Here is a 14295-nt window from a genome sequence, read left to right on the forward strand (position 1 = left end):
TATAGAGGAGAACGAGGACAACAAGGAAGGAGAAGGGGAAGACTATAGAGGAGGAGGAAGAGACACAGGGAAAAGGGGAAGGGAATATAGAGGAAGAGGTGGAGGACACCCTGGATTGACATGGGGGAAGAGTGAGGGGAAGGTCAACGAGGAGGGACAAGAGGAATTCTACAGTGGAGGAGGACAACACCAAGTAGGTTCCAGAGGGTGGTAGATGTTATGAGAAGTGCACTGCAATGTCCAGATTTATTTTGTTAAGGCAGATAAACATTTGAGGCCATACATAACATAGGATTTAGTCTACATGATGGATGGACTCTAGCTAGACAGTCTGTGGTTACGGGATCCTGAGATGTAAATCCGGTACTGGCCCTGACACTCATCACTCTAATGGAAGCCATTATCAGTGCGCGTGCCCTCTCCACCTTATGAAGTCATCGACCATTGGTTAGAAGCTGTATTTACGGCCTACTGGACATTCCTTTTCTTCCCCATTTCCACTGAATATGATAACTATAACCATCACCCCCAGAATTACTTGCTCTTATTTCTCACCGTCTCTGGTATTACAACATGTAATAAGGTATTGCGGATAAGCTTGTGTGTCATTAAATATGACAAAGATGGTGGGCGTCTCAAGATTGTCCACTAAGCTGTCATATCGCTGCAGGACTTCGCCAACCGAATCTGGCTTAATGGGAGGCTTCTTCATGTCTTCTATCCCCAATGTAAACTCTCCAGTCAGTACCTGGGCCACCAAGATGTACTTGTGTCCGTTACTTGATGGGGGGGAATATCTGTCCCTCGCAGACATTGCAGCCTCAACAGCAAAATACACACCATGTCCATAGAAGGTGGCTGATGGAAGAGAAAGACCAGAGATGAAAGGACAAGACAAGTGTGCAAGCAAAGGAGACAACATGGAGATTAGATGAAGTAACACAACAGCGAGAGTACAAGAGGAGGAGCGTAACACAAGGGAGAGAGTACAAGAGGAGGAGCGTAACACAAGGGAGAGAGTACAAGAGGAGGAACGTAACACAAGGGAGAGAGTACAAGAGGAGGAGCGTAAGACAAAGAAGAGAGTACAAGAGGAGGAGCGTAACACAAGGGAGAGAGTACAAGAGGAGGAGCGTAACACAAGGGAGAGAGTACAAGAGGAGGAGCGTAACACAAAGAAGAGAGTACAAGAGGAGGAGCGTAACACAAGGGAGAGAGTACAAGAGGAGGAGCGTAACACAAGGGAGAGAGTACAAGAGGAGGAGCGTAACACAAGGGAGAGAGTACAAGAGGAGGAGCGTAACACAAGGGAGAGAGTACAAGAGGAGGAGCGTAACACAAGGGAGAGAGTACAAGAGGAGGAGCGTAACACAAGGGAGAGAGTACAAGAGGAGGAGCGTAACACAAGGGAGAGAGAACAAGAGGAGGAGCGTAACACAAGAGAGAGTACAAGAGGAGGAGCGTAACACAAGGGAGAGAGTACAAGAGGAGGAGCGTAACACAAGGGAGAGAGTACAAGAGGAGGAGCGTAACACAAGGGAGAGAGTACAAGAGGAGGAGCGTAACACAAGGGAGAGAGTACACGAGGAGGAGCGTAACACAAGGGAGAGAGTACAAGAGGAGGAGCGTAAGACAAAGAAGAGAGTACAAGAGGAGATGCGTAACACAAGGGAGAGAGTACAAGAGGAGATGCGTAACACAAAGAAGAGAGTACAAGAGGAGGAGCGTAACACAAGGGAGAGAGTACAAGAGGAGGAGCGTAAGACAAAGAAGAGAGTACAAGAGGAGATGCGTAACACAAGGGAGAGAGTACAAGAGGAGGAGCGTAACACAAGGGAGAGAGTACAAGAGGAGGAGCGTAACACAAGGGAGAGAGTACACGAGGAGGAACGTAACACAAGAGAGAGTACAAGAGGAGGAGCGTAAGACAAGGGAGAGAGTACAAGAGGAGGAGCGTAACACAAGGGAGAGAGTACAAGAGGAGGAGCGTAACACAAGGGAGAGAGTACAAGAGGAGATGCGTAACACAAGGGAGAGAGTACAAGAGGAGGAGCGTAACACAAGGGAGAGAGTACAAGAGGAGGAGCGTAACACAAGGGAGAGAGTACACGAGGAGGAACGTAACACAAGAGAGAGTACAAGAGGAGGAGCGTAAGACAAGGGAGAGAGTACAAGAGGAGGAGCGTAACACAAGGGAGAGAGTACAAGAGGAGGAGCGTAACACAAGGGAGAGAGTACAAGAGGAGGAGCGTAACACAAGGGAGAGAGTACAAGAGGAGGAGCGTAACACAAGGGAGAGAGTACAAGAGGAGGAGCGTAACACAAGAGAGAGAGTACAAGAGGAGATGCGTAACACAAAGGAGAGAGTACAAGAGGAGGAACGTAACACAAGAGAGAGTACAAGAGGAGGAGCGTAACACAAGAGAGAGAGTACAAGAGGAGATGCGTAACACAAGGGAGAGAGTACAAGAGGAGGAGCGTAACACAAAGGAGAGAGTACAAGAGGAGGAGCGTAACACAAGGGAGAGAGTACAAGAGGAGGAGCGTAACACAAAGGAGAGAGTACAAGAGGAGGAGCGTAACACAAGGGAGAGAGTACAAGAGGAGATGCGTAACACAAAGGAGAGAGTACAAGAGGAGGAGCGTAACACAAGGGAGAGAGTACAAGAGGAGGAGCGTAACACAAGGGAGAGAGTACAAGAGGAGGAGCGTAACACAAGGGAGAGAGTACAAGAGGAGGAGCGTAACACAAGGGAGAGAGTACAAGAGGAGGAGCGTAACACAAGGGAGAGAGTACAAGAGGAGGAGCGTAACACAAGGGAGAGAGTACAAGAGGAGGAGCGTAACACAAGGGAGAGAGTACAAGAGGAGGAGCGTAAGACAAAGAAGAGAGTACAAGAGGAGGAGCGTAACACAAGGGAGAGAGTACAAGAGGAGGAGCGTAACACAAGGGAGAGAGTACAAGAGGAGGAGCGTAACACAAGGGAGAGAGTACAAGAGGAGGAGCGTAACACAAGGGAGAGAGTACAAGAGGAGGAGCGTAACACAAGGGAGAGAGTACAAGAGGAGGAGCATAACACAAGGGAGAGAGTACAAGAGGAGGAGCGTAACACAAGGGAGAGAGTACAAGAGGAGGAGCGTAACACAAGGGAGAGAGAACAAGAGGAGGAGCGTAACACAAAGGAGAGAGTGCAAGAGGAGGAGCGTAACACAAAGGAGAGAGTACAAGAGGAGATGCGTAACAGAAGGGAGAGAGTACAAGAGGAGGAGCGTAACAAGGGAGAGAGTACACGAGGAGATGCGTAACACAAGGGAGAGAGTACACGAGGAGGAGCGTAACACAAGGGAGAGAGTACAAGAGGAGGAGCGTAACACAAGGGAGAGTACAAGAGGAGGAGCGTAACACAAGGGAGAGTACAAGAGGAGGAGCGTAACACAAGGGAGAGAGTACACGAGGAGGAGCGTAACACAAGGGAGAGAGTACAAGAGGAGGAGCGTAACACAAGGGAGAGAGTGCAAGAGGAGGAGCGTAACACAAAGGAGAGAGTGCAAGAGGAGGAGCGTAACTCAAGGGAGAGAGTACAAGAGGAGGAGCGTAACACAAGGGAGAGAGTACAAGAGGAGGAGCGTAACACAAGGGAGAGAGTACAAGAGGAGGAGCATAACACAAGGGAGAGAGTACAAGAGGAGAAGCGTAACACAAGGGAGAGAGTACAAGAGGAGGAGCATAACACAAGGGAGAGAGTACAAGAGGAGATGCGTAACACAAGGGAGAGAGTACAAGAGGAGGAGCGTAACACAAGGGAGAGAGTACAAGAGGAGGAGCGTAACACAAGGGAGAGAGTACAAGAGGAGGAGCGTAACACAAAGGAGAGAGTACAAGAGGAGGAGCGTAACACAAAGGAGAGAGTACAAGAGGAGGAGCGTAACACAAGGGAGAGAGAACAAGAGGAGGAGCGTAACACAAGAGAGAGAGTACAAGAGGAGGAGCGTAACACAAGGGAGAGAGTACAAGAGGAGATGCGTAACACAAGGGAGAGAGTACAAGAGGAGGAGCGTAACACAAGGGAGAGAGAACAAGAGGAGGAGCGTAACACAAGAGAGAGAGTACAAGAGGAGGAGCGTAACACAAGGGAGAGAGTACAAGAGGAGGAGCGTAACACAAGGGAGAGAGTACAAGAGGAGATGCGTAACACAAGGGAGAGAGTACAAGAGGAGATGCGTAACACAAGGGAGAGAGTACAAGAGGAGATGCGTAACACAAGGGAGAGAGTACAAGAGGAGGAGCGTAACACAAGGGAGAGAGTACAAGAGGAGATGCGTAACACAAGGGAGAGAGTACAAGAGGAGGAGCGTAACACAAGGGAGAGAGTACAAGAGGAGGAGCGTAACACAAGGGAGAGAGTACAAGAGGAGGAGCGTAACACAAGGGAGAGAGTACAAGAGGAGGAGCGTAACACAAGAGAGAGTACAAGAGGAGGAGCGTAACACAAGGGAGAGAGTACAAGAGGAGGAGCGTAACACAAGGGAGAGAGTACAAGAGGAGGAGCGTAACACAAGGGAGAGAGTACAAGAGGAGAAGCGTAACACAAGGGAGAGAGTACAAGAGGAGGAGCATAACACAAGGGAGAGAGTACAAGAGGAGATGCGTAACACAAAGGAGAGAGTACAAGAGGAGGAGCGTAACACAAGGGAGAGAGAACAAGAGGAGGAGCGTAACACAAGGGAGAGAGTACAAGAGGAGGAGCGTAACACAAAGGAGAGAGTACAAGAGGAGGAGCGTAACACAAGGGAGAGAGAACAAGAGGAGGAGCGTAACACAAGGGAGAGAGTACAAGAGGAGGAGCGTAACACAAGGGAGAGAGTACAAGAGGAGGAGCGTAACACAAAGGAGAGAGTACAAGAGGAGGAGCGTAACACAAGGGAGAGAGAACAAGAGGAGGAGCGTAACACAAGAGAGAGTACAAGAGGAGGAGCGTAACACAAGGGAGAGAGTACAAGAGGAGGAGCGTAACACAAGGGAGAGAGTACAAGAGGAGGAGCGTAACACAAGGGAGAGAGTACAAGAGGAGGAGCGTAACACAAGGGAGAGTACAAGAGGAGGATCGTAACACAAGGGAGAGAGTACAAGAGGAGATGCGTAACACAAGGGAGAGAGTACAAGAGGAGGAGCGTAACACAAGGGAGAGTACAAGAGGAGGATCGTAACACAAGGGAGAGAGTACAAGAGGAGATGCGTAACACAAGGGAGAGAGTACAAGAGGAGGAGCGTAACACAAAGGAGAGAGTACAAGAGGAGGAGCGTAACACAAGGGAGAGAGTACAAGAGGAGGAGCATAACACAAGGGAGAGAGTACAAGAGGAGATGCGTAACACAAGGGAGAGAGTACAAGAGGAGGAGCGTAACACAAGGGAGAGAGTACAAGAGGAGGAGCGTAACACAAGGGAGAGAGTACAAGAGGAGGAGCATAACACAAGGGAGAGAGTACAAGAGGAGGAGCGTAACACAAGGGAGAGAGTACAAGAGGAGAAGCGTAACACAAGGGAGAGAGTACAAGAGGAGGAGCGTAACACAAGGGAGAGAGTACAAGAGGAGATGCGTAACACAAGGGAGAGAGTACAAGAGGAGGAGCGTAACACAAGGGAGAGAGTACAAGAGGAGGAGCGTAACACAAGGGAGAGAGTACAAGAGGAGGAGCGTAACACAAAGGAGAGAGTACAAGAGGAGGAGCGTAACACAAGGGAGAGAGAACAAGAGGAGGAGCGTAACACAAGGGAGAGAGTACAAGAGGAGGAGCGTAACACAAGGGAGAGAGTACAAGAGGAGGAGCGTAACACAAGGGAGAGAGAACAAGAGGAGGAGCGTAACACAAGAGAGAGTACAAGAGGAGGAGCGTAACACAAGGGAGAGAGTACAAGAGGAGGAGCGTAACACAAGGGAGAGAGTACAAGAGGAGGAGCGTAACACAAGGGAGAGAGTACAAGAGGAGGAGCGTAACACAAGGGAGAGAGTACAAGAGGAGATGCGTAACACAAGGGAGAGAGTACAAGAGGAGATGCATAACACAAGGGAGAGAGTACAAGAGGAGGAGCGTAACACAAGGGAGAGAGAACAAGAGGAGGAGCGTAACACAAGGGAGAGAGTACAAGAGGAGGAGCGTAACACAAAGGAGAGAGTACAAGAGGAGGAGCGTAACACAAGGGAGAGAGTACAAGAGGAGGAGCGTAACACAAGGGAGAGAGTACAAGAGGAGGAGCGTAACACAAGGGAGAGTACAAGAGGAGGAGCGTAACACAAGGGAGAGAGTACAAGAGGAGGAGCGTAACACAAGGGAGAGAGTACAAGAGGAGATGCGTAACACAAGGGAGAGAGTACAAGAGGAGGAGCGTAACACAAAGGAGAGAGTACAAGAGGAGGAGCGTAACACAAGGGAGAGAGTACAAGAGGAGGAGCATAACACAAGGGAGAGAGTACAAGAGGAGGAGCATAACACAAGGGAGAGAGTACAAGAGGAGATGCGTAACACAAGGGAGAGAGTACAAGAGGAGGAGCGTAACACAAGGGAGAGAGTACAAGAGGAGGAGCGTAACACAAGGGAGAGAGTACAAGAGGAGGAACGTAACACAAAGGAGAGAGTACAAGAGGAGGAGCGTAACACAAGGGAGAGAGTACAAGAGGAGGAGCGTAACACAAAGGAGAGAGTACACGAGGAGGAACGTAACACAAGGGAGAGAGTACAAGAGGAGGAGCGTAACACAAGGGAGAGAGTACAAGAGGAGATGCGTAACACAAGGGAGAGAGTACAAGAGGAGGAGCGTAACACAAGGGAGAGAGTACAAGAGGAGGAGCGTAACACAAGGGAGAGAGTACAAGAGGAGGAGCGTAACACAAAGGAGAGAGTACAAGAGGAGGAGCGTAACACAAGGGAGAGAGTACAAGAGGAGGAGCGTAACACAAGGGAGAGAGTACAAGAGGAGGAGCGTAACACAAGGGAGAGAGTACAAGAGGAGGAGCGTAACACAAGGGAGAGAGTACACGAGGAGGAGCGTAACACAAGGGAGAGAGTGCAAGAGGAGGAGCGTAACACAAGGGAAAGAGTGCAAGAGGAGGAGCGTAACACAAGGGAGAGAGTACACGAGGAGGAGCGTAACACAAGGGAGAGAGTACAAGAGGAGGAGCGTAACACAAGGGAGAGAGTACAAGAGGAGGAGCGTAACAAGGGAGAGAGTACAAGAGGAGGAGCGTAACACAAGGGAGAGAGTACAAGAGGAGGAGCATAACACAAGGGAGAGAGTACAAGAGGAGGAGCGTAACACAAAGGAGAGAGTACAAGAGGAGGAGCGTAACACAAGGGAGAGAGTGCAAGAGGAGGAGCGTAACACAAGGGAGAGAGTGCAAGAGGAGGAGCGTAACACAAGGGAAAGAGTGCAAGAGGAGGAGCGTAACACAAAGGAGAGAGTACAAGAGGAGGAGCGTAACACAAGGGAGAGTACAAGAGGAGGAGCGTAACACAAGGGAGAGAGTACAAGAGGAGGAGCGTAACACAAAGGAGAGAGTACAAGAGGAGGAGCGTAACACAAAGGAGAGAGTACAAGAGGAGGAGCGTAACACAAGGGAGAGAGTACAAGAGGAGGAGCGTAACACAAAGGAGAGAGTACAAGAAGAGGAGCGTAACACAAGGGAGAGAGTACAAGAGGAGGAGCGTAACACAAGGGAGAGAGTACAAGAGGAGGAGCGTAACACAAAGGAGAGAGTACAAGAGGAGGAGCGTAACACAAGGGAGAGAGTACAAGAGGAGGAGCGTAACACAAGGGAGAGAGTGCAAGAGGAGATGCGTAACACAAGGGAGAGAGTACAAGAGGAGGAGCGTAACACAAAGGAGAGAGTACAAGAGGAGGAGCGTAACACAAGGGAGAGAGTGCAAGAGGAGGAGCGTAACACAAGGGAGAGAGTACAAGAGGAGGAGCATAACACAAGGGAGAGAGTACAAGAGGAGATGCGTAACACAAGGGAGAGAGTACAAGAGGAGGAGCGTAACACAAAGGAGAGAGTACAAGAGGAGGAGCGTAACACAAAGGAGAGAGTACAAGAGGAGGAGCGTAACACAAAGGAGAGAGTACAAGAGGAGGAGCATAACACAAGGGAGAGAGTGCAAGAGGAGGAGCGTAACACAAGGGAGAGAGTGCAAGAGGAGGAGCGTAACACAAGGGAGAGAGTGCAAGAGGAGGAGCGTAACACAAGGGAGAGAGTACAAGAGGAGGAGCATAACACAAGGGAGAGAGTACAAGAGGAGGAGCGTAACACAAGGGAGAGAGTGCAAGAGGAGGAGCGTAACACAAGGGAGAGAGTACAAGAGGAGATGCGTAACACAAGGGAGAGAGTACAAGAGGAGGAGCGTAACACAAAGGAGAGAGTACAAGAGGAGGAGCGTAACACAAAGGAGAGAGTACAAGAGGAGGAGCGTAACACAAGGGAGAGAGTACAAGAGGAGATGCGTAACACAAGGGAGAGAGTACAAGAGGAGGAGCGTAACACAAGGGAGAGAGTACAAGAGGAGATGCGTAACACAAGGGAGAGAGTACAAGAGGAGATGCGTAACACAAGGGAGAGAGTACAAGAGGAGATGCGTAACACAAGGGAGAGAGTACAAGAGGAGGAGCGTAACACAAGGGAGAGAGTACAAGAGGAGATGCGTAACACAAGGGAGAGAGTACAAGAGGAGATGCGTAACACAAGGGAGAGAGTACAAGAGGAGGAGCGTAACACAAAGGAGAGAGTACAAGAGGAGATGCGTAACACAAGGGAGAGTACAAGAGGAGGAGCGTAACACAAGGGAGAGAGTACAAGAGGAGGAGCGTAACACAAGGGAGAGAGTACAAGAGGAGATGCGTAACACAAAGGAGAGAGTACAAGAGGAGATGCGTAACACAAGGGAGAGTACAAGAGGAGATGCGTAACACAAGGGAGAGAGTACAAGAGGAGGAGCGTAACACAAGGGAGAGAGTACAAGAGGAGATGCGTAACACAAAGGAGAGAGTACAAGAGGAGATGCGTAACACAAGGGAGAGTACAAGAGGAGGAGCGTAACACAAGGGAGAGAGTACAAGAGGAGGAGCGTAACACAAAGGAGAGAGTACAAGAGGAGGAGCGTAACACAAGAGAGAGAGTACAAGAGGAGGAGCGTAACACAAGGGAGAGAGTACAAGAGGAGGAGCGTAACACAAGGGAGAGTACAAGAGGAGGAGCGTAACACAAGGGAGAGAGTACAAGAGGAGGAGCGTAACACAAGGGAGAGAGTACAAGAGGAGGAGCGTAACACAAGGGAGAGAGTACAAGAGGAGGAGCGTAACACAAGGGAGAGAGTACAAGAGGAGGAGCGTAACACAAGGGAGAGTACAAGAGGAGATGCGTAACACAAGGGAGAGAGTGCAAGAGGAGGAGCGTAACAAGGGAGAGAGTACAAGAGGAGATGCGTAACACAAGGGAGAGAGTACAAGAGGAGGAGCGTAACACAAGGGAGAGAGTACAAGAGGAGGAGCGTAACACAAGAGAGAGAGTACAAGAGGAGGAGCGTAACACAAAGGAGAGAGTACAAGAGGAGGAGCGTAACACAAGGGAGAGAGTACACGAGGAGGAGCGTAACACAAGGGAGAGAGTACAAGAGGAGGAGCGTAACACAAAGGAGAGAGTACAAGAGGAGGAGCGTAACACAAGGGAGAGAGTACACGAGGAGGAGCGTAACACAAAGGAGAGAGTACAAGAGGAGGAGCGTAACACGATGAAGAATTTATAGGTGTGTAACAACAGAGAGTGTAAGATAGTGTCTACCATTCTTTCCACAGAAGCTGCGGTCAAATCCACGGTGACAGATCTCCTTGGCGCCACTTTCTGAGGTTCCATGGTACAGCGTGTGCTCGATGGGTGTCCGCGGGTGCTGTGCCAGCATACTTTGCTTTTTCAGCTGGTATTGGTTATACAACAAAGTGTTTTGCACCTTTTGCACCTAAACAAATAACACAGTGGTCAACAAGAGCCTCAGCCTGGTGGAGACACTAGAGCGCCAGACACACCATTGTCTCCCGTATATCCCATTATCTAGAGGACCTATGGCCTCACCTTACAGCCCCATACACATTATAGCGTATTACATTACCTGAAGGACTTGAGTGACAGGCTTCACTTCCTTTAGAGTGCTGAAGAATTGCTGGACAACTCTGTTATACTCCTCTGACAACTCTGACACAGGGATCAGAACAACAGTCTGTTGAGTGTCAAGAGTCATAAGTCCAGGTTGAGAGCTGCGGTCTCTATGGAGAGTGCTCATGATTTGGGAGAGCTCTTCCTGGCATCTTAGGGGGTTTTGTAAGAATCCGTGAATTTGAGCCTGCCCTTTTTGGACGGCGATGGTCACCTTGTGCTTCTTCTCCAGAGCAGACAGGATCTCGGCTTTACGTGAGAAATCTTCTATTCCGTCCAGAGTCACGGTGCACAGTTTTGCTGTCACAGCCTTTCTTATGGCCGCACAGGCCACCACTAGACTGGTCTCATCCGCTGCTAATACTTTTATTTGAACAGTGTCCAGAGCTTTTGCCATTTCATCTCCAGAAACTTCCTGGACATCCTCCTGACCAGGAGACGTTCCATCAGAAGCCCAGCAATGCTGCAGCGACATCTCTAAGGCTCTCTGTAGAGGTTCTTCTGCCTCCTCCAGGACTTGATCTCTAAGAGAAAGTTGAAGTGCCCGCTGTAGGTCCTTGTCCTCCTTTTCCGTGGTCGGGCCTTGGGTGTCCATGGACATTTGTATTGCTAAGAGCAGCTGAGCTTCTTCATCCAGCTGTCTATCCTGAAATTCGTCTCGTGACATTTTACAGACTTGGTCTAGCTCCTCGTCTGCTGTTTCGGAGGAGTCTTCATCGGGGCCCGTGGCAGGTCTATCTGTGTAGAGATCTAGATCGTCGTCTTCTTTTATGTTCCATTCAGTGGTTGTAGCCAGAATTTCTTCTTGGTTTTCATTATTTGGTGAATTCTTCAGAACAGAAGCGATGACCTTTATGTCCTCTAAGGGGAAAATATTAGGAAAAAATTATCAATGAAAAAAAATTCACGAGTGTGAACAAAGCGTGAACCTGAAATGATCTCAAGATGTAGGAGATGTGACGTGGACTGTGAAAGGACAATGGAGAACACTGGTGACCTCCTAGTTATATGGAACACGAGAGTGTTTGCGGTGACACATGAGGTGGACTGTCCCCGTTCCCGACTCTCTGATCCCTTATTTCATTTAGCATTAGCCTTCCTTCCTTCCTTGTAGAAGTTACACTCTTATTAGGCCCTCATACTCTTCCAATGGTTGGTCTACATGAAGTCATAGTATAATGGACGCCTATAGAAGATTCTTACAAACGACTGTATAACATGACTGTTCGGCCTTCATCTGGTAAATAAATGGAAAGTTCTGTCCCTGGGGGTAATAATCTGCAGGTCCCATATGGGGACTAAACTGACAAAGTCACTAGTATAGAAGGCTCTCTACACATCAGTAGACAGTAGAAGGATCCTGACCATTTCCATGGAGTCTACTAGCAGTGTCATGTGTTGGGGTCCCTCCAGCTGAGGGCCAGGATCGGCCATGCCAGGAGAAGCTTCCTGGAGATGACAGAGGTGTCCAGTGGCAGTTCGGCTCCCTCTTCCTATATGGTGTGGTGGTCAGATCAGTGGGTGTCAGGGCCCGGCTTCACTTTACCATACAAGACATGACTCACCGAAGTCTGCGCCAAGCTGTGGTCTTGCTACCTCTGACAACTCCTCAGCTATGATGGATTGGACTGGGAATACGTCTGTGTCGGAGACATGTACAAAGCTCCAGGGGTCCACAGGCTGCAGAAGAAGACAAGATTGCATGAGACCCTCCTCAGTGGTCAGATATACAGCCTAAGATGATATACAAGGTCTTTACCTTACAGCCCATCACCTTCCAGCTGAGATTAGACGTGTCGATGACACACTGGTGTTGGTGTTCAGTCTCCAGCACAGCCCGCTGACCCTCATCTTCCAGAAAAAACAGCGAGACCCCTGGATACTGTAATGTCACCATACGAGATGACAGGGAAGACACAATGTGAAGGAGAATTTCCACTGCCGTCTTACAAGAAACTGGATCTCCAGCAACCTGGAAGATAGGAAGGAATACATGAGAGGCCGTATAGCTGGAGGTCGTATAGCTGGAGGTCGTATAGCTGGAGGTCGTATAGCTGGAGGCCGTAGGAGACCGTATAGCTGGAGGCCGTAGGAGACCGTATAGCTGGAGATCGTATAGCTGGAGACCGTATAGCTGGAGACCGTATAGCTGGAGACCGTATAGCTGGAGACCCCGTATAGCTGGAGGCCCCGTATAGCTGGAGGCCCCGTATAGCTGGAGGCCCCGTATAGCTGGAGGCCCCGTATAGCTGGAGGCCGTATTGCTGGAGACACCAAGCTCAGCACCTCCGTCAGATTGGTCATAAATGCCCTGCCAAAGTGGGAAACCTACAAACTGTAGTCTACTCCCAACCCTACCAAAACTCTAGAGAACTATGGTCCTGTAGGACCGCAAGAGACAGTGGACCACGACATTAGACTGTGAGAGGCTATTATTATTTATTCTGCTTACTTATATAGCGCCATCCTATTCCGCAGCGCTGTACACACATGGCAGTCACTGTCCCATATAGGGCTCACAATCTACATTCCCTATCAGTATGTCTTTGTGTGGGTTTCCCCTGGGTACTCCGGTTTCCTCCCACACACCAAACACGGGGAGAACATACAAACTCCTTGCAGATGTTGTCCTTGGCAGGATTCGAACCCGGGACTCCAGTGCTGCAAGGCTGCAGTGCTAACCACTGAGCCACTGAGATCTCAAAAGACTATGGGACCGTGAGAAACTAGGGACTCTGACATTACAGGACTGTGATTGTATGGGATTATGGGACGACATGATGGATATGAATGCAATGGTCATGTGAAATTAGCGGACAGTATGAGAAGATGGAACTGCATTATGGACTGTGTGAGACAACAGGACTATATTGAGGATGGTGAGAGATAACAGGACTGTATTAGGGACTACATGAGATGGTTCCTTCCATCCTCATAGGTGCTGGCGCTGAGCCCTCTAGCGTACAGGGCCTCACATCTTCCATGGCTAGGTCCTCAGGTGGATTGGGCTTTCCAGTGACCTCAGAGACTCCTGGTGGATCCCTGTTACACAAGGACTCCTTCTTCCACATTTCTTGTATGTTCCTGCATTGTCCATCCTTCTTGGTCTAGCTTGTCTAGTCTTCATTTTCAGTGCAATTGGACATCATCATGTTAAGGGCACAATCCAATCCTTCCAGATACGATCCAGAAGGTGAGTGGCCCATGGCAGAATACAATGTGTCGTAATACAGCCATCCAGCTCTCCTTTTTCTGGGCCTCCTGGCTCTTCAGCAGCCACACCGTGTCCCGTTCCAGAGCTCACAAGTGCCGTTCCCCTGGAGGTGGTGAGGTGCAGTATTATCAGCCTGCGGTCCAAGCCGTCCTCCTAATCAGAATACAATGGGGCATCCATAGGGCAGGATGAGGTTCTTCTACAATGCTTGCGCTGTGGACTCGATGGTCTGGTCTCAGATGACGTGGCCCTCAATGACCAACAGCTAGCCGTACAGTAACTAACATTGGACAGTTCATCGGCCTGTTCTTTCCTGTCCTGGCCACATTGCCATTTCTGTACAGACTTTGTAGGAGACTTCCTGAAGGTGAGACTGGGGCTAGTTGTTCTGAAGCAGCAGCAGAATATCTTCTCAGGCCCTTCTTCTCTTGGATCCATGCTGGAGTCACTCACCTCTTTCTCACGATATGCCAGGTGGGACCTACTGCTGTCGGCGGCTTCACCCATTGACACAGCACATCTGTACAGGTGACAAGAAGGTCCCACTACTGGAGGCAAAGGAGCCCCTTCCTCTCTTCTTGGCTGGCCCCCTCCATGAGCCATCTCTTTACGGACTCAGTTTGACCAACTTGTGGCTCTTTGATGGTCGTCTCTGCCATTAATGCCCATATTTGTGAGCCCCTGCGGTCGTCTCTTGGAGCAGCTCTCGGCACTGCTTGGCTGTTGTGGAGGGGCTGCAGCACGTTTCAGCCTGTGGGTACATTAGAAGGTGTGAGGAGGGAGCCCATACACAGCTTACTGAGCCTGGTCCTCTCAGACAGCACCCCCTGTAGGAGAGCGGTGCAGGACGCACGGTCAGGACACATCTACAGTACTTTGGCCC

At 49.8% G+C, this 14295-nt stretch overlaps 1 protein-coding gene across 1 annotated transcript in view; it reads right to left on the reverse strand.

Annotated features, from left to right (window-relative positions):
- Window positions 1–232: 232 nt before the first annotated feature.
- The window catches only part of PARP10 (poly(ADP-ribose) polymerase family member 10), a 30192-nt gene continuing 16129 nt past the window's right edge, over window positions 233–14295 (reverse strand). The window contains exons 6-10 of the mRNA XM_075261742.1: window positions 11958–12170; window positions 11764–11878; window positions 10155–11059; window positions 9830–10004; window positions 233–858 (exon numbers count right to left, since the gene is read on the reverse strand). Of these exons, the coding sequence (XP_075117843.1) occupies window positions 545–858; window positions 9830–10004; window positions 10155–11059; window positions 11764–11878; window positions 11958–12170 (1722 nt within the window). The 3' untranslated portion in view covers window positions 233–544. The remainder of the gene's footprint in view (window positions 859–9829; window positions 10005–10154; window positions 11060–11763; window positions 11879–11957; window positions 12171–14295) is intronic.

Source organism: Leptodactylus fuscus, unplaced genomic scaffold (genome assembly GCF_031893055.1).
Source record: "Leptodactylus fuscus isolate aLepFus1 unplaced genomic scaffold, aLepFus1.hap2 HAP2_SCAFFOLD_338, whole genome shotgun sequence".
Taxonomy (NCBI): Eukaryota; Metazoa; Chordata; class Amphibia; order Anura; family Leptodactylidae; genus Leptodactylus; species Leptodactylus fuscus.